The following is a 27,749-nucleotide window of genomic DNA, read 5'->3' as shown; positions in this document are numbered from 1 at the left end:
GCAATCATCAGTGAGCAGAAGTAGCCTCCAGTACTGCACTCTAACCATTGTGCCACCATGGTGTATGATCACATGAGCCTGGGAGACTGCAACCATCATTAATATTAGCCAGTTGCCAAGTGTCTGAATTTCAATCACGTGACCATATTGATGCTCCAATGGAGATAAGTGTGGAAAAATGGACATAAGTCACATTTTGCAGTGCTATTGTAACTTTGAATGGTCACTAAACAAACTGTTGTAAGTTGAGGACTACCTCTATTCCAGGAGTGGGTTCAGGCTTACCTTGCTGCCAGTTCGCTTACTGATACGCGGTGCGGGTGCGCCACGCAGGCACAATGCTAAAAACTCATCTTCTGCGCATGCACAGAAACAAAAAACCCGGGTTCTGCGCATGCGCAGAAGCAAAAAACAAGAGGGTGGCATCTTTGGTGCCATCAAGAGAACCAGTATGGGGACCTGGGTCACTGCTGGTTCGGCAAGCAGGGGAAAATTCCCGCTATTGGTTCTATAGAACTGGTTTGAACTGACAGGAACCCCCCTCTACTCTATTCCTTATTCATTTTGTCCTTTTAAAAGTACAGTAGTACCTCTAGATATGAGCTGCTCCACATGCGAGTATTCCAAGATACGAGCCACGAGCTCAAATTCGGGATACGAGCCGAGCGTCCACTAGGTGGCGCAAGAATCCTTGCTTCTGGTTATCTCGGAGGGGAAAAACAAAGTCTAAAGCCATTTGTTCCAGATACAAGTTGTTCGACATACGAGCTCCATTCTGGAACGAATTAAACTCGTATCTAGAGGTACTACTGTATATGTAAGAGAAGACTCAAATAGAACGATGGGCCTAGTTTTCAACTTAAAGAAATATGCCTGCTATTTAATGTAGACTTTGATCCTTTTGGTAGGTTTCAGAAATCTTGGTAGAAATCAAAACTCTGGACTTTATGTCCCAGTGAATTAATGGAAAATGTTTCTGAATTGATTTGAATGTAATGAGGGACATGCATATTTCCAAAACATTACACTCTTTCTGAAAAGTCAAATTCACTTTTCCCATTGAAAAAATTCCAACTTCCCACATTTTCTTGTAGTTAATACCAGTAAAGGGCAAAGCATGTTCCTAAGGCCACACTTGGAATACTGCATTCAGTTTTGGTCCCACAATGCAAAAAGGATGTTGAGACTCCTTTTTGCATTGAGAAGAGCGACAAAGATGATTAGGGGATTAGAGGCTAAAACATATAAAGAACAAATGCAAGAATTGGGCATAGCTAGTTTAATGAAAAGAAGGACCAGGGGAGACATGATTGCAGTGTTCCAATATCTTAGGGGTTGCCACAAAGAAGAAGGAGTCAGGCACTTGAAGAAGGAGAAGGAGTCAGGCACTCCAAAACACTTGAGGGTAGAACAAGAAGCAATGGGTGGAAACTAAACAAAGAAAGAAGTAACTTGGAACTAAGGAGAAATTTCCTGACAGTTAGATCAATTAATAAGTGCAAGAGTTTGCCTTCAGAAGTTGTAATGCTCCAACACTGGAAGTTTTTAAGATGTTGGATAACCATCTGTCTGAAGTAGTGTAGGGTTTCCTGCCTAAGCAGGGGGTTGGACTAGAAGACCTCCAAGGTCCCTTCCAACTCTGTTGTTATTAACTGTCATTATTAAATAGACCCGTAAATAGACCCCTACTATAGATCTCCAAAATTAAATGAAATATTTTGTTATCATGTTTTCCCGAAAATAAGACCCTGTCTTATATTTTTTTTAAACCCTGAAATAAGCACTTGGCCTTATTGCCAAGCTCTCAAAAACCCAATTGGGCTTATTATCAGGTGATGTCTTATTTTGGGAGAAACAAGGTAACTAGAGAAGAGCATAGGTTTATTCAGCAAAAAGTTTTGAGTGAAAACCTTCTACTTTCTATTTTGTGTTTTTTAGAGAAGGGCTATCTGGCATAAGACACTACCATATAAAAGAAATGGTGACATCACAAAAGCAATATTATTTGGCGGAGAAGCATCTGTTTGACTCTATTCCCGAGTTAATTGACTATCATAAACACAATGCTGCAGGTAAATGACCTTGATTTTTCTATCATTTAATTTGTACTTGTTAACACCCAACTGTTAAATTCCAGCTCTTTTGAAGATGCTTAATGGTTTTAATATGATTCAAGAAAATGAATTATTTAAATAATTATAGGTCACTCCTACTTCAGCCATACATGATGCTTAGAAGTTCCAAATTTTTATAGAAAACTATTTAATTTGTCCTATATTTTGCAGATTTCAAGTAGTAAAAAAATCCTAATTTTTCATGCCGTTGATAGCTATAAATTCTTAAATGTTTCTGAAAACTATCAAGAAAATGGTTTAAAATGCACTCTCCCCCCCCCCCAAAAAAGAAGGTGGAAATGTTGGTGCATGTTATATACCGAATACAGCCATTTTTGGCCTCCCAAAGCCTGCCCTGCACAAAAACAAGTTCACAGAGGGTTTGGGAGGTCTGCAGAGTGCTCCTGGGGGCTGGAGGAGAGCAAACACTTTTTTTTCCTTACCTACTTCTTCAAAATGTTGGTGCGTCTTATACACTAGTGCTGTTCTGACCTAAGCTCCCTGATAATAACATGGCACAAACCTCGTTTCGCGTTTCGCAAACCTCTTTTTATTGTGTAACGGCTGTTAATTGTTTTCATTAGCAGTCATCCTAAGTCCAAATAAAGTAAAGCAAGTCTTTGTAACGGCTGCTAATTATTGTCATTAGTAGTCGGCATAAGTCCAAATCAAACAAGTCCGACTAAAAGTTTTTCAAGGAAAGGCAGATAACACACACAAACCTTGCTCTTATTTGGCAAGCTGCCAAGGAACAGTTTGCAGGAAACTGCCAAGTTCAAACAGGAGCAAAGCTGGGGCTTGAGTTGCAAAGATGAGATCTAGGAATGAACAAAGTTGCTTCTTGCAACTCACCCTTTCATGTTCTTCATTTTTAAAGCCTAGGGGTGGAGCCAATTATCCCCAAGCCTTACTCCCAAGTAGACCTTCTCCTCGGGAACTCTTCTTGCCCTTTGGCAGCTATGCGCATGCGCACATTGAGAACAGACTCCTCCTGTTCTTTTCCAGTCTCCAGGCCTGCCCCAGGTTCCTCCTCAAACTCTTCGCTATCCAACTCTGCCAAGCTACTGGTGGACCACAACAAGTGCATCTTATAGTCCAAAAAATATAGTATATACAAATGATATAAGAAAATAACAAAGTTAACATTAAAAGTATTGTTTGTCTTGCTTAATTTCCAAAGTAACTTATTCAGCATATGAATTTTCTGTGAATCTTAGGCCTTGTGACGAGGTTACGATACCCAGTGACTCCGAAAGTGAAACCTTCACCGACTACTGCTGGATTCAGCTATGGTACATTTATGTTTATGTGTGAAAATATGACTGATTTTGTAGTTTAACAAAAACCGGAAATAAATAAATACATTTTCTCTCAACTATCTAATGACTCAAGTCTCAACTATCAGTGACTAGCTTGTCATTGCTTCCTTTTTGGGGACTAGGAGAAAGTGACTGCCCCAAACTCTCCAAGCTTTGTGCACATGCGCAGAAGCAAAAAACCAAGATGCCTTGCCTACGCTGCAGCCAAGAGATCCAGCCTGGGTCGCTGCCGGTTCTAGTGACCCAGGCCGCCATGTTACTACCGGATCTATAGAACCGGTCCGAACTGGGAGGGACCCACCTCTGCCAAGTGCTAGGAAGATAACTGTCAGTGTGCTTTAATCCCTGCAAACAATATGTTGTTGAGAAACATGTTGAGTGCTGTCAAGTCTTGAGAAAATTTGACGTAGAGTTTTGTTTCTTCAGTCATTGTTTCTCTCTGGTCATTTTTTTCAGGGTACTAGGCACACAGGATGAAAGTCCCTTCCCACAATATGCTTGAGTCATTTCTGCTGAGTGAGAAAAGATTATTTCTTGGAAAGAGGTCCAAAGCCAGCCTTTTGTGTGGCAAACTTGAGAATAAGCAGTGAGAATCTTCAAGAGTACTCTTGGAGAATTTGAATTGTCAAAAGTTCTTGGTTTGAATGAAAGATGAAATAAGAACAAGACCTTTGTGCAGAGGTGAAATGTTATCGGTTCGGCCCGGTTCAGGTGTACTGGTAGTGGCGGTGGCGGCTGGTGGTTCGGAAAACTGGTGGCGGCAGTGCAAGGCGCCACCCAGAGGTAAAATGCTCCCAATTCGCTCAAGCCTGTTGGTTATCAGAGAACCGGTCATGAAGGGAGCATGAGGCTCCGCCCACCTGTCCAGACATTGCCATTTGGGTTCCTTTACCCTCTGTGCATGCGCAAAGTGTTCTGTGCATGCACAGAAGGTAAAAAAACCCCAAATGACGGCATCCGGCTGGGTGGGCGGAGCCTTGCATGACTGGCCCTCCAACAATTGACAGGCACGAGTGAACCGGGAGCATTTCATCCAACTCCACCCACCTGCCCAAATGTCACCATTTTCTTTTTATAAATCCTCTGCGCATGCACAAAACCCTCTGCGCATGTGTGGAGGGTGAAAAAGCGAGCCCGTAAGCAGAGCGTGGGTGAAAAAGCATGCGTGCAAGGGGAGCGAGTAGGGAAGGTACCAAACCAGTAGGGGAGCTAAGTAGATTTTGCTGCTGCCCTTGTGGCAAAGAATACTGACAATAAAAATTGTCTTCCAGTTTGCCTTGGCGGCTTATCCTCAAGTGACCTGTTCTTGTTTTTACAGAGAAATGGGAAATCAATCCTGCAGAGCTCACCTTTATGCGAGAGCTGGGCAGTGGTCTCTTTGGGGTAGTGCGGCTGGGCAAATGGAGAGCCCAGTACAAAGTAGCCATCAAGGCCATCCGGGAAGGTGCCATGTACGAAGAGGACTTTATAGAAGAAGCTAAAGTGATGATGTAAGTAATGGGCAAAGGTGCCGGTAATTATTTTAAGAAATCATGAAATAATCTAGCTGAAAAACGTCTTAAGAAATGTCTTCTGAACATCTTGAGATGCTCTGATCTGTTTCCCTTCGTCTTAAAGCAGGGGTCCCCAAACTTGGCAACTTTAAGACTTGTGGACTTCAACTCCCAGAATTCTGCAGCCAGCTGTGACTGGAGAATTCTGGAAGTTGAAGTCCACAAGTCTTAAAAGTTGCCAAGTTTGAAGTCTTCCATTTTAAAGAATTGCATCTACTGCCTGAGTCAGAACATTAAAAGCCTATAATGCTCCTCTCCTTATTTTATTCCCAGGTGCACTGTAAACAAAGTACTTTAGAAGTATCAAACTTGCTAAGCTCAAATTTAGTAAGAACCAAATCTGTATTTTGATCAGGAGAAGAATGGGCTGTTTAAACAATTAATGATTGTTAGTACTCTGTCCAAACAGTTGGGTTGATAATGTATAAAAAAGCCAACAATGTACGGTTGTATGGATTGATGTAATATAGTTTTAAAATGTATGCTGTGTTCTGATTGGCTGTAGTATTGCAAGTTGCCATAAGAGGGAGCTAGAGATCATGGCTTATTCTCTCTGTTGTTTCATTCTGATTGACTCTTTGACTTGATAGTGATGCTCTGTGGTGCTCTGATATTCTGATGTGTTTGTAAACTGTAATATCTTTGTTGCATTTATATGACAAAGATAAACTGGCAAGAAGATTATTGTACTTCTAGAGATTGACTGATTTGAACGTTTATGACCAGGACTGTTTATGTGGACTGTTCTGTTTCTTAAAGTAAACACTATGTGCACTTTAACATATCTCTGTGTGTGACTGGATAATTACTCATATCTACTGCAATATCCTGTTTCTATGTACATGTCCTTGATAACTCAAGGGTTGATCCACAAACACCTTAACAATGATACTAACATTATTAGAATATGTTGCCAGCAAAACATAGGGTACAGTAGTACCCCTAGATATGAGCATAATTCATTTCAGAAGGGAGCTTGTATGTCGAGGCAACTCGTATCTGGAACAAATAACTTTAGACGTTGTTTTCCCCCTCCAAGATAACCAAAAGCAAGGATTCTTGCGCCACCTAGTGGATACTCGGCTCGTATCCCAAATTTGAGCTCGAGACTAGAACAGAAATTTCTCTCCCCTCGTGGCTCGTATCTTGAAATAGTCGCATGTAGAGCAGCTCGTATCTAGAGGTACTACTGTATTACTTATTTATTTATTTTAAAATTCAACTTCTTTGCCGCCCAATCCTAAAGGACTCAGGGCAGCTTACAACAATATATAAATACAATTTACAATAAAAAGAAATCAAATATAAATCAAAACAATAACCCCAGCTAAAACCCACGACTCAACAATCCAATCAACACATACATATCTGTTAGTATGTCTCGGTGCAGCTCTGTGCGAAATCTCTGACACACAATCAGCAGAGTTGTTGCAGTGGTGTAGATAATGTGGGCTAGACTCAGACTCAGTATTAACAATATTATTATTTACAAATATTCAACAATATTAACAATAGATTACAAACTGCACACAGCAAAGAATATACGACTCACAAGCAAAGATATCTCAAAGTAACTGGCGCCCTCTTATGACCAACCAGTCAAAGTTCTTAAGGATACAGTCTTTACTTTCATAGACCAACATTGTTAGTTTACTATATGGCAACCCCAAAGTAGGTTATGTACCATGCACTAACAATATCATTCAATACAATTTGGCCATGAGAGATGTAAGGTTCATGACTCCCAGGCCTGCTGGCAAAGCCTGGTCTTCGTAGCCTTTCAGAAAGCCAGCAGGGGGAGAGCAGTACGGACATCGAGGGGGAGTTAGCTCCATAGAGCCGGGCAGCCATAGAGAAGGCCCTCCTTTGCGGTCCCACCAACCTGCATTGCTTAGTCGACGGGACCCGGAGAAGGCCAACCCTGTGCGATCTTATTGGTCTCTGGCAGGAGACGGTCCCATGCTAAAGCCATGCTAAAGGCAATAATATAATCAAACCTCTACTTGTTGTGGTTGGCTCTGACCCAGCTCCTGTCCCAGGAAATGTGGAGGTGGGTGCAGGGGAAACTTCAACATGTCATAGGCCTGTTTTATTGCCAACAGAGTCAGGTAGTCTCAGTTTCCTGGGACGAAGAAGAAGGTGGGAGTGACTTGGAAGAGGGGGGCTTGGCACACAGCCCGGGAAGTCAATCTCCATTATCTTCGGTTGATTTGGATGCAGAAGTCTTGGACCCACGCAGGCTCAGAGTTATGCGTAGAAGAGACCAATTGAGGGCATATTACAGGAGATAAGAGAGGCCACCTGTGTTTGGGTGGGACTCCAGTAATTAGTGCTGCTGATATAAATAGCAGCGTGTGGGTTTGGCCGTTGTGGAAGATTATCTGATCGTTGTGCTTCAGGACTGCCTTGCTGAGTCCGGACTTTGTTGATTTTTCACGACTTTGAAACCAAAGCAGAGCAAAGTGTGTGTGTGTTTCACTTCGTGGAAGAAGAAGGGCTGTGATGTTTCTTCACAGCCGCTAGCTAAGTACTTAAGGACTGATTAAGGGACTTGTACAAACTACCAGGTTGTTTTGGGACGAGTGCTCTTTGCAATAGAAAAAGAGTGCTTAGTTTATTTTGAATTTTGTGATAAAGAACATTGTTTTGAATTTTCAAACGTGTGTGTGTCTGAAATTTGTACCCTTGAATTTTCGGGAGGCTCCTACCAGAGAGCCCGGCAGAACACTACTACCGGTAATACAAAAAAACCTTTGCCATTTTTTCTTCCAGCTGCTTAATATCTTCCAGCACAGGTACATCCGTGAACCACTTAATTAACATGTTTAAATTCTTAACATATAAAACGATGTTTCATGGGAAGAAGGTTTGACATTGTAATAGGATTTGTGGTATCCATTTTCACCTTTAATATTAGAGATTCATAAACTGGGACTCTCTAGCTGTAAATAATTCCATCATGTAGGGAAAAAGAAGAGCAAATTATTATTGGAATAGATTGACAGAACCCAGCCGTCTGTTGTATTTATTTTAGAAATGTAATCTTGGCAAAACATTGCATTTTGAGTTATAATGGTTGAGTGTTGCAGCCACATTTCTGTATGCTGAAGTTTGAATTGATTTCAAATCCTAAATCTGGTTGCTTAATTCCATCTGCCATAATATTGAATGCTATTGTCAGAGATTCCCTTTATCTTCCCCACTGGGTCACATCATGATAGAAGTGCATTTTTTGCATGTGCACGTCACTTCCTGGAAATGACCCTCTGTGCATGCGCAGTACAAAAACAAGATAGCGCCACCTCTGGCACCGGCAAGAGAACTAACTTGTGGGCTTGGCAGGCCTGGGTCACTGCTGGTTCCAGCGACCCAGGCCACCAAGTTACTATCGGTTCTGTAGAACCAGGAGGAACCGATCTCTGCCTGCTCTGCAGACCTGCAATTATAAGCCATTATGTGACTAGGATATAAAGACTGCATAAGCTATTTCTCATTGACTTCTTTCCAAACATGTATTCTTTTTTAGTTAAAGGTAATTTCATGAAAAAGAATTTCCATTTATATTTCCCTATTGCTTCCTTTTTCTCTTTCCTTCCTTCCTTCCTTCCTTTTTCTTTTTTCCTTCCTTCCTTCCTTCCTTCCTCTTTCTTTCTTTCTTTCTTTCCTTCCTTTTTCTTTCTTTCCTTCCTTCTTTCCTTCCTTTTTCTTTCTTTCTTTCTTTCTTTCCTTTTTCTTTCTTTCCTTCCTTCCTTCTTTCTTAATTTCTTTCTTTCTTTCTTTCTCTTTCAGGAAGTTGACCCATCCGAAATTAGTCCAGCTTTATGGTGTTTGTACTCAGCAGAGACCCATCTACATAGTGACAGAGTTCATGGAGCATGGCTGCCTTCTAAATTACCTTCGCCAAAGACGTGGACACTTCACGAAAGATAACCTGCTGACTATGTGTCAGGATGTCTCCGAAGGAATGGAATACCTGGAACAAAATAGCTTCATTCACAGAGATTTGGTAAGATGAACAGGTCTAAATGTGTTGCATTCATAAAGCACGGGATCTAAAGGATGGGCTTCTTCTCTGAATTTTTTATAATGTTTCTGAAATGTTTTGACCGAAAGCTATGCAAAGTAGGATCCCTGTCCCTTTAAGACTTGCAAAGGAGAGATCAAAACTAGGAATGGCAAAGTTTATTTGTTTGTTTAGTCAGCCATATATTAGATAACAGATATAAGTATCAGGTGTTCTGCTTCTTGCATGAGCATCTTGGAGTGTTTCCCCCCCCCTGATGGTTTTTGTGGGCCTTGGTGGCCACGTTGCCTGTCTGGATGACCATGTGTCGGCCCATTGCAACCTTTAGGAACCTTTTTAGTGATGGGCGAGTCACCCTGAGTTCCAGCCAGTTGATGTTGTTCTTGAGGTCCACTGGGGACCACTGACCCTGGGCTATCTGGGACTGGCAATGTGACTCCCAACCGAATAGGCTGGTGTATGTTGTGGCCTGTTGGCCAATGGACCCTCCAACAGTCAATCACAGGAAGAGGAAGAGGAGGCGTGGGAGTCAGGGTCAGCATTAAAGTAAGCTCCGAAAGGGGAAGAGGGAATGGAGCTGGGTCCAGTGCCTGACATGTGGATGTGCAAAAGGCAGAGGAGAGGAGAGCAGTGGAAATCTATGGGCCGGTCTTTGGGCTGGAAGAGCCACCACTGCTAGCAAAGCCCTACCCTAGCTCTGAGGATAAAAGGAAAAGGATGGAGATGAATAGATGTGGCAGACAACTATTTATCTCCCTGCCGGACAGACTTGTTACCCTGTGTTGAGAATTATTTTTTTTTGCCGGGGCTGCTGGCGCTCCTAATAAAGGAATCTTTGAGTTCACTTCACATGATTTGTCATGGTTGGGGAACGGAGTCAAAACAGCTTATCACATTATCCACACATGTTAACAGCTGCTCGTGTCTTATTCCTCGTACGAGTAGATTACTGCAGTATATTCTACATGAGTCTGCCCTTGATGGCCATCTGGAAGCTATAGCTGGAAGTAGGGCACAGAAATATCAAACCTTTGATGAAAAGAACCAATCTTGCCTTTGAACATTTGGGAAGGGCAGATATTTCAATAGACTTCATGCTACATAATCAGAGCATTTGATCCACTCTGGAAGGGGGAAACACTAAATAGATTGAAGTATCTAGAACAGTGATGGCAAACCCTTTCCCCCTTGGGTGCCGAAATTGCCCACACCCATAATTTAATGCTCCCCATGTGCCCCGGCGCATGTGCATGTGATGCCCTGTGATGCCCTGCCCCGGCGCATGCATACACAACCCTCCCTCTCCCATTTCCTGATTTCTAGTGGACCTGGTAGATCTGTTTTCCACCCTCCCCAGGCTCCAGAGGATTTCTTGTAGTCTGGGGAAGGCAAAAATGGCCTACCCCGCTGCCCGGAGGCTCTCCCGAAGCCAAAACACCTTCCTCACCCTCTGGGTGAGCCGAAATTGAGCTGGCCAACATGCACATGTACACTGGAGCTGAGCTAGGCCACAGCTCGCATACTGGCAGATACAGCTTTGAGTGCCACCTTGCCTGAAAGGTACCACTAATCCTGAAAGAATCCATAATTCAAATGATGCGGGAGACCCTTGATTTACATTACACTCAATTCGTATTTGATTGATTATGATTATGATTTATTAGATTTGTATGCCACTCCTCTCCGCAGACTCGGGGCAGCTCACAGCAGTGATAAAACAATATACAGCAACAAATCTAATATTAAAAGTCTAAAAGCCCCATTATTTAAAAAGCATACACACAACATACCATACATAAAACTACATAGGCAAGGGGAGATGTCTCAGTTCCCCCATGCCTGACGGCAGAGGTGGGTTTTAAGGAGTTTACAAAAGGCAAGGAGGGTGGGGGCAATCCTAATCTCCGGGGGGAGCTGGTTCCATAGGGTCGGGGCCGCCACAGAGAAAGCTCTTCCCCTGGTTCCTGCCAGCCGACATTTGTTTAGTCGACGGGACCCGGAGAAGGCCAACTCGCTCAGATTCATGCGGCAGAAGGCAGTCTCGAAGATATTCTGGTCCGGTGCCATGAAGGGCTTTATAGGTCATAACCGACACTTTGAATTGTGACCGGAAACTGATCGGCAACCAATGCAGACTGCGGAGTGTTGGTGTAACATGGGCATATTTGGGGAAGCTCATGATAGCTCTCACAATTGCATTCTGCACGATCTGAAGTTTCCGAACACTTTTCAAAGGTAGCCCCATGTAGAGAGCGTTACAGTAGTCGAACCTCGAGGTGATGAGGGCATGAGTGACAGTGAGCAGTGACTCCCGGTCCAAATAGGGCCACAACTGGCGCACCAGGCGAACCTGGGCAAACGCCCCCCTCGCCACAGCTGAAAGATGTTTCTCTAATGTGAGCTGTGGATCGAGGAGGACGCCCAAGTTGCGGACCCTCTCCGAGGGGGTCAATAATTCCCCCCCCCAGGGTCATGGACGGACAGATGGGATTGTCCTTGGGAGGCAAAACCCACAGCCACTCCGTCTTATCAGGGTTGAGTTTGAGTCTGTTGAGTCACTTCCATTTCTCAGTCTTAGCAGCTTGAATATCTCCGAGACCGCCTTCTACCGCACGAATCCCAGCGACCAATTAGGTCCCACAGAGTGGGCCTTCTCTGGGTCCCATCAACTAAACAATGTCGGTTGGCGGGCCCCAGGGGAAGAGCCTTCTCTGTGGCGGCCCCGACTCTCTGGAACCAACTCCCCCCAGAGATTAGAACTGCCCCTACTCTCCCTGCCTTCCGTAAACTCCTTAAAACCCACCTCTGTCGTCAGGCATGGGGGAACTGAAACACCTCCCCCGGGCATGCACATTTTATGTATGGGATGTTTGAGTGTATGCTTGTTAACAAAATGGGGTTCTTTTAAATGTTTTAAATTATATTTGGATTTGTTACAAACTGTTATGTTATGCTGTGAGCCGCCCCGAGTCTGCGGAGAGGGGCGGCATACAAATCTAAATAAATAATAATAATAATAAATAATAATAATGAAGACACGTGGACTTTGGCTCCCATAATTCCCTCACCAGCCATGCTTTCTGGGTGTGGTAGCATACTTTCGTTTGGCGTGATTCTGCCAATAGTTAGAAGCAAAAAACAATTCTGCTTTGAAGACTTGTAACATATCTTTCTTGGTTTGTGTAATCATTAGATGTTAAGCAGAAACCTCTACGCTTGTGTAACCATTAGACGTTAAGCAGAAATCAGACGACACCCAAGATATGCAGTCTGTATCCAACTATTGTTTTACTTTTGTTCTTTCTCCAGGCTGCTAGAAACTGCTTAGTGAATGAGTCAGGAGTGGTGAAAGTATCTGATTTTGGAATGACAAGGTATTAATCATCTCTATGCCTCTAGGCATATTTTAAGTTTACATTTTTGTACCTTCCAAAGTGGTAGAGCAGTGGCTGTCTTTTTAACTTAAAACAGACCCTGATAATGTGTAGCTTACATCAGTGTTTTTCAACCAGTGTGCCGTGGCACACTAGTGTGCCGTGAGACATGGTCAGGTGTGCCGTGAAGCTCAGAGAGAGAAAGAAAGCAAGAGAGATAGAAAGAAAGAGAAAGAAAGCAAGAGAGAAAGAAAGCAAGAGAGAAAGAGCGAGAGAGAGAGAAAGAGAACAAGAGAAAGAAAGCAAGAGAGAGAAAGGGAGAAAAAGAAAGAGAGAAAAAAAGAGAGGGAGAGAAGGAGAGAGAAAGACATAGAGGGAGGTAGGGAGGGAGAGAGAAAGAGAGTAAAAAAGAGAGGAAGGAAGGAAGAGAAAGAAAGAGGGATGGAGAGAGAGAAAGAGGAAGGAAGGGAGATAAAGTGGGAGAGAGAAATAGAGCGAAAGGGAGGAAGAGAGAGAATTTTTTTGTCCAAACTTTTTTTAGCCGCCCCCCCCCCCCTCAATGTGCCCCAGGGTTTCATAAATGTAAAAAATGTGCCGCGGCTCAAAAAAGGTTGAAAATCACTGGCTTACATAACCAAATATCTGTAAAATACAGTGGTACCTCTACTTAAGAACGCCTCTACTTAAGAACTTTTCTAGCTAAGAACCGGGGGTTCAAGATATTTTTGCCTCTTAAGAACCATTTTGTACTTAAGAACCAGAGCCTGGAAAAATTTCCCAGGAAATTTGAGAGCGGCACGAAGGCCCGGCCGGTTTCCTGCCATTCCCCCTTTAATCCTGGCCATCTCGGGCTTTTCTGGGCATCCAGATGAGCCTTTCGGTGGTGCTTAAGGAGGCTTTGGCAGTCCAGAGCGAACGAAACGTTTTCCTTTCTCTGGGCGCTTGGAGAGGGAATGACCACTTCGCTGTGGTGACTCAATCGCACTGCCTCCCACATACATGGCGTGAGGTTGCCTCCTGGAGCATGTGAGCGCGGAAAGACAAAAGGGGGGATCTCACCCCAGCCGAATCAACTCTGCTTCAGCCAAACTGAGGAGTCACCACAGTGAAGGAAAGGCGCCAGCTACAAAGCGAGAAAGAGAGAGAAGAGGGGAGCCCTTCAGCATGGGAAGGAAGAGGAGGCAGGTAGTAGCAGCAGCAGCCGCCGCCTTTCAGTCAAAGGAGCGGGAGATTCCCCGCTCTCGCCCACCTGGGTTTCTCTCTCTGGCGCAGTGTATGGGAGGCAGCCTCGCGCCCGCTGTATGGGAGGCATGCGCTCCTCCTCACCATCTCAGAATCCCTCTTTTTTTTTAAGCCTTAAAGTTTTGGATCTTTTTGATTCCCCTCAGCTCACCTTCTTCCTTCGGCAGTGACTGTCCTCCTCCTCTTCTTCCTCCTCCTCCCACCTAAATTCCAAGCTTTTATTTCTTTCCTAATGGGTTTGCACGCATTATTTGCTTTTACATTGATTCCTATGGGAAAAATTGCTTCTACTTAAGAACTTTTCTACTTAAGAACCTGGTTACAGAACAAATTAAGTTCTTAAGTAGAGGTACCACCGTATATCCATTACCGTTATGTAGTGACATGAATATTGATTATGAGTAATCCTCAACCTACGACCACAATTGGAACTAAACTTTCAGTTGATGAGCAATGCAGCCATTAAAGCATATGGTCAGATCCAATTTTGCAACCCTGTTTACCGTGGTTGTTAAGCAAATCACGCAGTAATGAAAGCAAAATGTGTTGGAAGCAAATCCAGCTTCCCCCATCGACACTGCTCAGCAGAAGGCATCTGAGAAGGTTGCAAATTGCGATGACACGACTGCAAGGATTGTGCAACCGTCATAACTTTGAGGATAGGTCAAAATTTTTCAGTGGCAAACCATTGTTAAACAAGTGGTCGTTATTTGAGGACTATCTGGGTCAGTGTCTTGCACAGTGGTACCTCAGCACTTGGGGTTAATTTATTCCAAGAGGTGCGATGAGTACTAAGAAGGATGTGTCCCCAAATAAACCATGTGACCCTTTGTTTCTGCTGGGAATAAATTATTTTTTCTATGTCAGTGACTTTCTCTTCATGGCCAACTTCAGCAAAGTTGACTGCTGCCTTTGCCACTACCGGTGCGCCCTCCGAGGCCATCACGGGCACGCAATGCATCAGATGCGCATGGGTTCACCTGTCGGCAAGAGATTTGGCTTCTGCGCATGTACAGCAAGTGAAATTTTGTGTGAGGACATGCACGTGAGTGAGATTTTGCCGATTTCTGCTGATATTTTTGCTTCCGTGTGCGCGCGGAAGAAAAAATCGGGGGAAATCGCTAAAATCTCACTCGCATGAGCATCGGAGAGGGGCGGCATACAAATCTAATAAATAAAGATAAAGATCTTTTCTTCTATTCTTTTCTTTATTTATATTATTACATATCTATTCTCTTCAATGTGTATTATGTATTGGACAAAATAAATAAATAAAATTAAATTTTATTTTTATTTATTTTATTTTTTGTCCAATATACAATACATATGGAAGAGAATAGACATTAAGTAATATATATGACGATAGAAAGTAAAAAGAAGAGAAGTAGATGGGAGGGAGAGAGTATATATGATATAAGAGATAAGGAGAGAAGATAGATAGATAGATAGATAGATAGATAGATAGATAGATAGATAGATAGATAGATAGATAGATAAGGAGAGAATATATATGACATATGAGATAAGGAAAGAATAATAATAATAAAAATAATAAATTTTGCTTACTGAACATGTGCAGAAACCAAATCTCGCGCGAGGGCGCGTGTGCATGTATTGGGGACTGTGTAATATCCCCAAATCCCCCTTTTTGCAGTCCTTATTTATTTTATTTTATTTATTTATTTATTGGATTTGTATGCCGCCCCTCTCCGGAGACTCGGAGCGGCTAACAGCAACAATAAAGCAGTGTACAATAGTAGTCTGATGTTAGAAACGATTAAAAACCCATTAATATAAAAAACCAAACATACATACATACATACCATGCATAGAATTGTAAAGGCCAAGGGGGAAGAGGGTCTCAATCCCCCATGCCTGACGGCAGAGGTGGGTTTTAAGCAGCTTACGAAAGGCAAGGAGGGTGGGGGCAATTCTAATCTTTGGGGGGAGTTGGTTCCAGAGGGCCAGGGGCGCCACAGAGAAGGCTCTTCCCCTGGGTCCCGCCAAGCGACATTCTTTAGTTAACGGGACCCGGAGAAGATCCACTCTGTGTGACCTAACTGGTTGCTGGGATTCGTGCAGCAGAAGGCGGTCCCTGAGATAATCTGGTCCGGTGCCATGAAGGGCTTTATAGGTCATAACCAACACTTTGAATTGTGATCGGAAACTGATCGGCAACCAATGCAGACTGTGGAGTGTTGGTGTGACATGGGCATATTTGGGAAAGCCCATGATTGCTCTCGCAGCTGCATTCTGCACGATCTGAAGTTTCCGAACATTTTTCAAAGGTAGCCCCATGTAGAGAGCATTACAGTAGTCGAGTTTCGAGGTGATGAGGGCATGAGTGACTGTGAGCAGTGACTCCCGGTCCAAGTAGGGTCACAACTGGTGCACAAGGTGAACCTGGGCAAACGCCACCCTCACCACAGCTGAAATATGTTTCTCTAATGTGAGCTGTGGGTCAAGGAGGACACCCAAGTTGCGAACCTTCTCTGAGGGGGCCAATGATTCTCCCCCTAGGGTAATGGACGGACAGATGGAATTGTCCTTGGGAGGTAAGACTCAAGCATGGCTGTCTTTCTGCCCACCCTCTGTGGCCGTCCCCCCTTTTGCAGTGATCTTTCCATCATGAGCGACTTCATGTGGCGTTCTGTGACCATCCTCCACCTTTTGCAATGCCCTTCCCAGCATAACCACCTTCCTATATCCGTTCTCTGCAGTTGTCCCCCTTTTCCTATTGCAGCGCATTGAGCGCTAAACAAAATGCTGAATACTAAACAATATTTTCACATCAAAATGTGTTGAGTACCAAATTTGACTATTTTTGAAGAAATCGAGTACCGAGGTTTCCCCGTAACTCATTTCAGGAGAAGGATCTTTTTCCCCATCCTTTTAGGTATGTTCTTGATGATCAGTACACCAGCTCTTCGGGTGCTAAATTTCCTGTGAAGTGGTGTCCGCCTGAAGTTTTCAATTACAGCCGATTCAGTAGCAAGTCTGACGTTTGGTCTTTTGGTAAGATTGTTTAACTTAATTCTTATTATTATTTTTAAAATAAATCTAGGAGAATTGTTTTTTTTCAAATCTTCCATTAGCCTCTTCAAATTATGCGCCGAAGAAATAATTATAATTAGGATAGAACGGGGAAAAATGCTTCATGTTAATGACAAATAATAAATAGTTCTAGGTGAAATAAGTACAGGGAATCTTGGATAAAATATAGGTGTCATGGACATTAGTCCTGATAGTGAAAATTACAACATTCAGGAGTTTCAGATGTTTTTAATTTGTGCTTTATTTCCTTCCAGTGGTTTCTAAATATATTGGAAAAAAGCATGTTTCTGGTTAACTGTTCTGATTGTTTTATTTGGTTTATCAAATTTCTACACCACCCATCTCACCTAACTGACTTTGGATGGTTTATAATGTAATATTCGTTCTCCATAGTGAGATGAGCAGAATACAAACTTAAATATAGATAAGTAAATACGTTTTATATAATGACAATTACTTGTTTTTATGGAGATTCATTACTATATATCTATACTATACTGTTACTATACTATCTATATTATATATAGATATGTTACTATATAACCTTGTGCTACAAAGGTTTACTAATTTTGAAATGCTAATTTTACACACACACACACACACACACACACACACACGCAGATCGTATATTAAAGATGTTTGCATAATAGGCTCTCAAATTTGGCTGCACAGGTAGCCCTGCACTTACAACCACTATGTAGCCTAACATTTCTGTTGCTAAGTGAGATATTTCTTAAGTGAATTTTGCCCCATCTGACAATCTCCCTTGCCAAAATTGTTAAGGGACTCACTGCAGTTGTTAAGTTAGTAACACGGTTGTTAAGTGAATCTGTTTTCCCCATTGACCTCGTTTGTCAGAAGGTCACAAAACGGGATCACGTACTCCGGACATTGCAACGGGGCCATAAATATGAGTCAGTTGAATTTTGATGGCGCGACCATGGGGATACTACAATGATGGCAAGTGTGAAAAACGGTCCTGTCGTTTTTTGAATGGTCACTAAATGAAACTATTGTAAGTCAAAGACTACATGTAGCATTATTTAGTGTGCTGCGCTTAAAAGAACTATGTGGCTTTTAAGATAATTCAGAAGGAATGCTTCATATTTTCTGTGAAGACATTTCTTTGCTACTTATTAAAGCAGCTACATTTGAAAAATGGGCTACCTCTTGACAATGGCTTCAACGAGGTGACTTCTTAAAACAACCTGCTATTTTGTGACAGCTTGAAAAAACTCCTTTAAAAAGTCAGGTGATTGAAGCAGTTCATGAAAGCAGCGGTGACTTTTCTTTTAGGCTTCAGAAGGGTGAAAAAAGATGTTGTGCTTTAATGAACAGCCGAGAAATGAAGTGTCTCTTCTGAATCATTCTTGGTGCCTATGTAACCCTAATGCCTAGTTCTACTTTTCAGACTCATTTCATAAGCGTTTGTCTAACCATTCTTTTGCTGATAAAGCTGAATAAACTTAGAACAGTGATGGCGAACCTTTTTTTCCTCGCGTGCCAACTTCATCATCTCCGTTCTGACTTAATTATAGTTCATAAAATCATATACCAAAATGTCCTCCCTGTTAACGACTACTTCACCTTCAACCGCAACAACACACGAGCACGAAATCGATTTAAACTAAATGTCAACCGCTCCAAACTTGACTGCAAAAAATACGACTTCAGCAACAGAGTAATCAACGCCTGGAATGCACTACCTGATTCTGTGGTTTCTACTCCTAACCCCAAAACCTTTAACCTTAGACTATCTACAATTGACCTCTCCTCCTTTCTAAGAGGTCTGTAAGGGGCGTGCATAAGCGCACCATTGTGCCTACCGTCCCTGTCCTATTGTCTTCTTTTGTTACTTTTTATCATTACTTATCTAACATTTAATATGTACAAATTATCACCCTATAATTGTTTGACAAAGAAAGAAAGAAAGAAAGAAAGAAAGAAAGAAAGAAAGAAAGAGTGGACGTGTGCCAAAAACAAAACTTTTTCGAAAATGCCAACAAGCCTGGGAGATGGCTAGCGTGGAAACTAGCCTCTCAACAATCAGATAGATATATTGAAGGTTTAATTGATTCACAGGGGGAAAGACAAACACAGGAATCAAAAAAAAAAATTATAGCTGAACAATTCTATTCCAATCTATACGACCATGAACAGGTGGAGGAAAGTAAAATTAATGACTACCTAGGACAAATAGAATTACCAAAAATTTCCGAAGATGAAAAAATAAAATTAAATGACAAAATTACGATAACTGAACTTAGGCAAATTCTTGGTAAACAAAAAAACAATAAATCTCCCGGACCGGATGGGATACCTTTTGAGTTATACAAGACTTTACAAGGAATATTAGAGACATATATGTTAGAACTATTTAATGATATCCCATCGGGTGGAAATATACCAGAGTCCTGGAAGCACGCATACATTACTTTAATTCCTAAAAGTGAATCTGAAAAATCCATAATCCAAAACTCCAGGCCAATTACCCTCCTCAACACTGACTACAAAATTTTAGCGGCAATTATCTCTGAAAGATTAAAACCAATCTTAAATCAAATTATCCACACTGACCAAAGCAGTTTTCTCCCGTACAGACAAATTAAAAATAATACTAGAACGATACTGAATGTAACTGAATATTACAATGTACAGATTGGAAGACAAGCTGCATTGGTCTTTGTGGATGCGGAAAAGGCGTTCGATAAAATTAATTGGAGATATTTTATACTGCAGATACAAAAAATGAACTTTGGAGATCAATTAGTGGGTTTAATTAATACAATATATTCGCAGCAAAAAGCTAAAATAATAATTAATAAAGAAATGACTGAGGAAATACAAATTAGAAAAGGTGTAAGGCAAGGATGCCCACTGGCACCACTGATTTTTATAACAGCATTAGAAGCATTACTGATTAAGATACGAAACAACTCGAAAATAAAAAGATTAAAAACCAAAAATGAGGAATTTAAGTTACAAGCTTATGCGGATGATATGGTATTCATTCTGGAAGACCCACTGATTTCGGGCAAACATTTATTAAAAGAAATAGATGACTTTGGAGCAGTGGCAGGGTTAAAAATAAATAAAAATAAAACTAAGATAATAGTTAAAAATATGACTTTAAATCAAAGACTAGAACTAGAAAATGAACTGGAAATCCAAATTGCTCCAAAGGTAAGATATTTGGGAATAATTCTCACAGCCAAATGTAGTACCATATACAAAGACAATTATGAAAAATTTCTGCAAATGACAAAAACAAATTTGGATAAATGGGCCAATCTCCAACTTTCATTTCTTGGAAAAATCGCAGTGATAAAAATGAATCTACTCCGTAATATTCTATTTCTTTATCAGACAATACCCATAAAATTACCCAGGAAATGTTTTGATTCACTAAATAAGTTCACCCATCAATTTATTTGGAGCAAAAAAAAAGCCAGGTTAAAATACAAACACCTACAGGACCACAGGAGCAGGGGAGGGATGGGAGTGCCGGACTGGAAGCTATATTATAAAGCTGCATCATTAAATTGGATAAGAGAATGGATCACCTTAAGGGATAAAAGAATACTAGCCTTGGAAGGCTATAACCTGGAATTTGGTTGGCACTCATATTTAATTGGGAAAAAGGGTAAATTACTTACACACTTCAAACAGCATTTTGTGAGAAAAAGTCTAATAGAAACGTGGCAATCACTGCAAAAGTCCCAATACTTGCAAACACCAAGATGGCTCTCACCGAATGAGGCCATAACATATCCCAAGACAATGATATTAAAGAATAAGATGACATACGACCAATTATTAAATGAAAATGATACACTAATTTCTAAATCGGACCTCCAGGACAAAGGGATCAAATTGGACTGGATTCAATATTACCAAATTAGATCCAAATACAAAGAGGACAGGGAAAGGCAAGGATTCCAGAAAATTGGCACATTTGATAAAATACTATTGGGCGCAGATGATAAACAAATTTCCAAAATCTACAAATATTTGCTTTACCAAGAACTTGCCGAGGAGGAAGTTAAAGGCAACATGATAGCCTGGGGGCAAAACTTCGGGTATACGATAAATTTACCAGAATGGGAAAAAATTTGGGCAAATAATTATAAAATAACACTTTCAATTCCATACAAAGAGAATATATACAAGATGTTCTACAGATGGCATCTTCTCCCAGCCCGTCTATCTAAAATGTACCCAAAACTGTCCCCCATCTGTTGGAAGTGCCGGGAAAAACCAGGCACTTACTATCATATGTGGTGGACATGTCCAGTAGTCAGACAATTTTGGGGGGAAATCCAAAATATGATTGAAGAAATTGTAAAAAAGGAAATAAAAATAAGACCAGAACTCTTCTTTTTTTTTTTTTAATAATAAATTTTTATTGGTTTTTTAATAGTTTACATACAACAGACATATAACAGTGCACAGTGCATGTGCCCATCACCTAACAACAACACACACCCCCATCACCCCCACCACCCATACAAGAGGATTAAAAAAAATGTAATTGTTTATCTATTATTCCTTGGCTCTATCTTGTTCTAGTATTACTAAAAGAGTGATTGCAATTTATTTTTCATATTTACATCACAGATTCTACTTAACATATAGTCTTTTACCTTGTTCCATCGCACCATCAGCTTCTCCAATTTATTCTTATCAAAATTATTTAATCTTATTTCCATAATTTCAAAATGTATGTGATCCACCATATACCAGTACCAATTTTGTAATGTCCATTTTGTAGAACCTTTCCATCCTAATACCATCACCGCTTGAGCACTTTCCAGTGCTGCGGTTTTTATTTCCTTAAATTCTCCTAATTCTCTATATTTGATTAAAATTGCTATTTCTTTTGTAATAATCCAGTTAATGTTTAACATTTTATTAATTTCATTCTGGATTACATTCCAGAATTTCTGAATTTCTGCACACTCCCAGATCATATGCATGAAAATTCCTTTTTTTCTGGCATCCATGCCAACATATGCCCTTCTCTTTCCCCTGGAAGTGTGCAATTTGTGCAGGTGTATAGTACCATTTATGTAAGATTTTTCTTCTCATCTCTCTAACTCTCGTATTTTTAATCTTGTATATATTTTCTATTATTTCTTTCATTTCTCTTTCATCTATTTGTAAATCATCCTGCCAACATCTTGTTAAACTTTTTGTTACTTCTTCTTCCATTTGTAATAGCATTCTATATATACTACCGGCTTGTGCTTTACTTTCGTTTATCTTCTCGCTTATTATTTTTTCTACACTACTGTATTTTCTTCCCGTAAGAAGGCTTCTTTATTCTCCCTTTTGTTTAAGTATGTACATATTGCGTTAATCTGTAACCATTTCTGTTTACCAATCCACCATTCCAATCTAGTTCTACTAACTCTTCCATCTTTCTCATATAATTGCTCAATTCTCGTCATTCCTTTACTATTTAATATTTTAATAATTGTACTTAGATTAACGTCATCCCCTATAGCCTGGATACCTTTATTCCACTTGTCCTCTGCCATTTAAGCCATATTTCTAAACCTGCTTTAAAAGGATCACTTAAGGTACTGGTTTCAATTCTACTCCAATTTTTAAATAATAGTTCTTTATTGTTTATATTATTAATTTCTTTTTCTATTCGTACCCATTTCTTTTCCCCCCATAACTGTAGCTCCATTAACCTTTCCATTTGAAATGCATTTCTATATAATACTAGACTTGGGCTGCCCCACCCGCCCTCTTTCTCTTGTACAATCTGCCAGTGTTTCCTTATTCTGGGTTTTTTATCTCCTTCAATCCAAAAATTTAGTCTGTTATCCCATTCTTTTAATTTTGCCTCAGGAAAACTACCAGGTAGAACCTGAAACAAATACATCATTTTTGGTATTATCATCATCTTAAGAGCCCTAATCTTAGCCATTCTTCCTAACTTTTTACCCTTCCAATTTTTAATCTGCTTCTGGATTTTTTTCCATATTAGGTTATAATTGACCGTTGCTATTTTTATTGGATTTTTGAATAACCAAATTCCCAAATATTTCATTTTTTTACAACCTAGTTTCAGTTTTGAAGTTTTTTGAATTTCGATTTGCTCTTTAGGGCCTATATTTAAACATATTATCTCTGATTTGTCTATATTAACCTCCAGTCCAGATTGATCTTTAAATTCCTGAAGTAGTATCATTATTCTTTTCATCATTTCAATTGGGGTTTCAGACATCACTATAGCATCAGAACTCTTCTTATTAGGAATATTCAGACAACACTTCTCAAAACATGACAGATATCTAATATTACATATCACAACAGCGGTTAGAATTATGTACGCCCAATCATGGAAAGAGGAGCTCCCTCCCACAATCTACAGTGTGATGAATAAAATCTACCAGGTGGTTGAAATGACAAAGCTGACCTATGAGTTACAAGATAGGGACATGGAAGACTTCCATAAAAGCTGGGACAGGTGGTATATCTGGGTTGCCCAAAAAAAATAAATAAAGTAGAACTAAATTATAACTTATCTAAATTAAAATTAGGAACCTCAATACCAAATTCAAATGCAACAAATGTAATTACAATTTATACACATTAAGATACTATAGCACCATTATACCATTGAAGGATAGATATATGAATGATAAAATGTTATGAAGAATTGGAAATGTATATATGCAATTGATGTATAACAAAGTAATAAAAGGACTAGACTTAAGCTGCACACTAAATGTACTACTCTTAGAGTAGTTTAAATGTAAATAACGATATCAAAATGTAATTGATAAAGCAGAGTGCTTTATTTTTATTTTTCTTAATTTCACACCTTTTTCCTCTCTCTTATTCTTTTTCCTCCCTCTATTTAAATTTTGTGTACGTTGTGTTGTACTATATGTATTGTAGTTGTGTGATTTTATTGTAAATATTTAATAAACTTTATATATATAAAAAAGAAAGTGTGGACGTGTGCTATCGTGCATGCATGAGGGCCCACACCCATAATTCACTGCCTGGGGAGGGCGAAAACAGTTTTCTCCGCCCTCCTGGAAGCCCTCTGGAGGTCAAAAATGGCCTGTTCCCCAACTCCTGGTGAGCCCAGTAGGGTCATGTTTCACCCTCCCCTGGCACCAAATGCTTTCCTGGAACCTGGGAAGGGTAAAAACGCCCTCCCCATCCCCCTGGAGGCTCTCTGGAAGCTAAAAACGCCCTCCCAGAGCCTCTGTGTGAGCCAAAAATCAGGTGGCTGGCACACACATGCACATTGGAGCTGAGCTAGGGCAACGGCTCGCATGCCAACAGATATGGCTCCATGTGCCATCTGTGGCACCCGTGCCATAAATTCGCCATCACTGATTTAGTCGATTGATTTTCTATTAACATATTTGTATTTGCCAGAATGTTGGAATTGAAATATTTCAATGCAGTTATTTCTGTGAACTTAGACTAATCCCTCTGTCTCTCTTCCTCTTTCCCTCTCTCTCATTTTGCAGGCGTTCTCATGTGGGAAGTGTTTACAGAAGGGAGGATGCCCTTTGAGACAAATACAAACTACGAAGTGGTGACTATGATTACCCAAGGACACCGGCTATATCGACCCAAGCTAGCTTCTAAGAATATTTTTGACTTGATGGTAATGTGCTGGCATGAGGTAAGTTATGTTACATTTCGCTTGCACTAGATTACATTTATTTATTTATTTATTTATTTATTTATTTATTTATTCGTTCGTTCGTTCATTCATTCATTCATTCATTCATTCATTCATTCATTTGATTTTTATGCCGCCCTTCTCCTTAGACTCAGGGCTGCTTACAACATGTTAGCAATAGCACTTTTTTAGCAGAGCTTGGCTATTGCCCCCACAATCCGGGTCCTCATTTTACCCACCTCGGAAGGATGGAAGGCTGAGTCAACCTTGAGCCGGTGATGAGATTTGAACCGCTGACCTTCAGATCTACAAATCAGCTTAAGTGGCCTGCAGTACAGCACTCTACCTGCTGCGCCACCCCGGCTCATTAAATACATTACTGTATTCCGGCATGAAGTGACCCAAAGTAGATGCAACCATTCTTTGCCGGTTAGTAAGTGAAAATTGCCAGACCATAAAGGTTTCCTGCCTAAGCAGGGATTGGACTAGAAAACGTCCAAGGTCTCTTCCAACTCTGATTGTATGGTATGGTATGGTATGGTATTAAAATTTAATTTAATTTAATTAATTTGACCTTGTATGCTGCCCAATCCCAATGGGTCTCGGGGCGGCTTATAATAGTACATACAATTACAGTGGTACCTCTACTTAAGAACTTAATTCGTTCCGTGACCAGGTTCTTAAGTAGAAAAGTTTGTAAGTAGAAGCAATTTTTCCCATAGGAATCAATGTAAAAGCAAATAATGTGTGCAAACCCATTAGGAAAGAAATAAAAGCTCGGAACTTGGGTGGGAGGAAGAGGAGGAAGAAGAAGAGGAGGAGGAGGACAGTCGCTGCCGATGGAAGAAGGTGAGGTGAGGAGAATCAAAAAAATCCAAAACTTTAAGGCTTAAAAAAAAAAAGAGGGACTCTGAGGCGGTGAGGAGGAGTATGTGCTCCCATACACTGCGCCAGAGAGAGAAACCCAGGGGGAATGGCAGGAAACTGGCTGGGCCTTCATGCCACTCTCAAATTTCCTGGGAAATTTTTCCGGGCTCGGGTTCTTCATTAGAAAATGGTTCTTAAGAAGAGGCAAAAAAATTTATCTAGAAAAGTTCTTAAGTAGAGGTGTTCTTAAGCACAGGTACCACTGTATATTATATTATGTTATGTTATGTTATGTTATATTATATTATATTATATTATATTATATTATATTATATTATATTATATTATATTATATTATATTATATTATATTATATTATATTATATTATATTATATTATATTATATTATATTATATTATACAGTATTATATTATATTATACTATATTATATTATATTATACAGTAATATATTAATATTATTAGAAGTAATATAAATCCAATTAATAATAATAATAATAATAATAATAATAATAATAGATTGACAAAATCTCCATCTGTCAATTGCAAAAGGCCGCATTACTGGGATCGGCAAACATAATTCGCCGCTACATCACGCAGTCCTAGGTGCTTGGGAAGCGCCCGACTGGTGATGAAATACGAAATCCAGCATAGTGATCTCGTTTGCTGTGTTGCATTGACATAATAATAATAATAATAATAATAATAATAATAATAATAATAATAATAATAATAATAATAAATATAGCAATAGCAGTTTAAAAGCATTTATCCTGCTTCATAATGCTTTACAGCTCTGAGAGGTTTACTGAGTCAGCCTATTACCCCCACAATCTGGGTCCTCATTTTACTGACCTCAGAAGGACGGAAGGCTAAGTCAGTCTTGAGCCGGTGAGAATCGAACTGCTGGCAGTCGGCAGAATTAGCCTGCAATACATCCTACTCACTGTGCCACTCAGTGAAGGGTTGCCGTAGCCAGCCCCTCCCGGTACACCTCCTCGGTGCTTCCTGGGGCTTGTGCACATGCCCCGCCATGAGATTTCGCTTCTATGCATGCACCCGAAGCGAAATCTCACACAATTTTGGCAATATTTTTGCTCCCATGCATGTGCAGAAGCCAAAAGTCAGCAAAAAATCACGGAAATCTCGCAAGTAACGGTCAGACTTCAGCAACTTTCGGTGATTTTTTGCTTCTGCGCATGCACAGAAGCGAAAAATTGGCAAAAATCGTGTGAGACTTCATTTCGGGCACATGCGCAGAAGCAAAAACTTGTGTGCAAGTGTCGGGGGGCAGAGATGCGCACGCATCTCCATTTTTTCTAACAGTTCGCCAATCCCACCTGTACTGGGTGGAGCCCATCACTGGTGCCACTACAGCTCTTATAAAAACACCCATGGGTGGGGGTATTTTTTGCTGCAAACAGCCCAAAGCAGCCAGAAAGCAGCAAGAAAACATTACAAATTGCAGTCATGTGACCGAAACTCTGCAACAGACAGTAAAGGTGAGCCAATTGCCAAGCCCCCAAAAGTGCAGGTGTATGCAGCCATCGGAATTCCCACAACTGGTGGTAAGTAGTATATGATTGGAACTTTGAACCATTGCTAAGTGAGGACCATTTGCATCTCAGGCATCCCAAGAGCAAAAGAAGCATCGCTTAATTAGAGCCTTTTTAAAACTTTCCCACTTCTAGAAACCGGAAGGACGTCCTACGTTTCAGGAGCTCCTGCATAGGATTGAATGTATAGCTGAAGACTCTTCGTCCTGACTATTAGCTTGGCAGGTGCGAGAACTCACAATAAGGACACAACCACTTCGGAGATGCTGCTGGATTCTTCCCAGAGACACAGTCCTGGATGCTGCTTAGAAGGACCAAGGGAAGACAAGGCAATTGTTGCGTATGGACCCTTTTATCTCTGGAAGAAGCTTTATCAACATATTTAAAGACCATTTGACTATTCAGACAACATTGTTATCAAGTGGACCAAAGTACAGTTTTCCAGGGGGGGGGGGGAAATACCCATTTGTAGCAGGCTAAAGTGCTGTGCAATGTCACTCAAATTCAGCGAAAATCCAGCTGTTGAACTTGAAGGAATGATATTTAAAGGGATTGTCGTTTAGTCTTGCCCTTTGTTGTGCCTTCCAGATGTGCTTGGACACATCTCTTTTTCTAGCCAGCATAGGGCTTGGCGTACACTGGTTTGGTCATGGCTGCTGGTGAATGTAGAGGTGATAGGTAGATGCAGAGGTGGGCTGCTAAGGTGGAACAGTGGCGTGTGCTCGCCCCCGTGGCTCTGAGTGCTAGTGGAGTCCAGCACAATTACGCTACTGCACCTGGACAGGTAGCAAAATTGCGCGCCTGAGTGAGATTTGCTTCCTGCGCAGCTGCGTGTCCATGTGCAATTTTGCTACCTGCCCAGGTGCAGTAGCGTAATTGCGCTGGACTCCACTAGCACTCAGAGCCACGGGGGCAAGCACATGTCACCATTCCACCTTAGAAGCCCACCTCTGGGTATATGGTATATGG

At 40.9% G+C, this 27,749-nt stretch overlaps 1 protein-coding gene across 1 annotated transcript in view; it reads left to right on the top strand.

Moving 5' to 3' along the window:
- TEC (tec protein tyrosine kinase) overlaps positions 1 to 27,520 on the top strand; it is a 35,168-nt gene extending 7,648 nt beyond the window's left edge. Inside the window, exons 5-12 of the mRNA XM_070757165.1 lie at positions 1,939 to 2,072; positions 3,332 to 3,406; positions 4,752 to 4,923; positions 8,776 to 8,992; positions 12,320 to 12,384; positions 16,523 to 16,641; positions 24,183 to 24,340; positions 26,916 to 27,520. Coding sequence (XP_070613266.1) covers positions 1,939 to 2,072; positions 3,332 to 3,406; positions 4,752 to 4,923; positions 8,776 to 8,992; positions 12,320 to 12,384; positions 16,523 to 16,641; positions 24,183 to 24,340; positions 26,916 to 26,990 — 1,015 coding nt within the window. The 3' untranslated portion in view covers positions 26,991 to 27,520. The remainder of the gene's footprint in view (positions 1 to 1,938; positions 2,073 to 3,331; positions 3,407 to 4,751; positions 4,924 to 8,775; positions 8,993 to 12,319; positions 12,385 to 16,522; positions 16,642 to 24,182; positions 24,341 to 26,915) is intronic.
- Positions 27,521 to 27,749: the final 229 nt, after the last annotated feature.

This window comes from Erythrolamprus reginae, chromosome 7, assembly GCF_031021105.1.
Source record: "Erythrolamprus reginae isolate rEryReg1 chromosome 7, rEryReg1.hap1, whole genome shotgun sequence".
Classification (NCBI taxonomy): domain Eukaryota; kingdom Metazoa; phylum Chordata; class Lepidosauria; order Squamata; family Dipsadidae; genus Erythrolamprus; species Erythrolamprus reginae.
The sequence above is the reverse complement of the archived record's forward strand: the minus strand, read 5'-3'. Positions and strand labels throughout refer to the sequence as shown.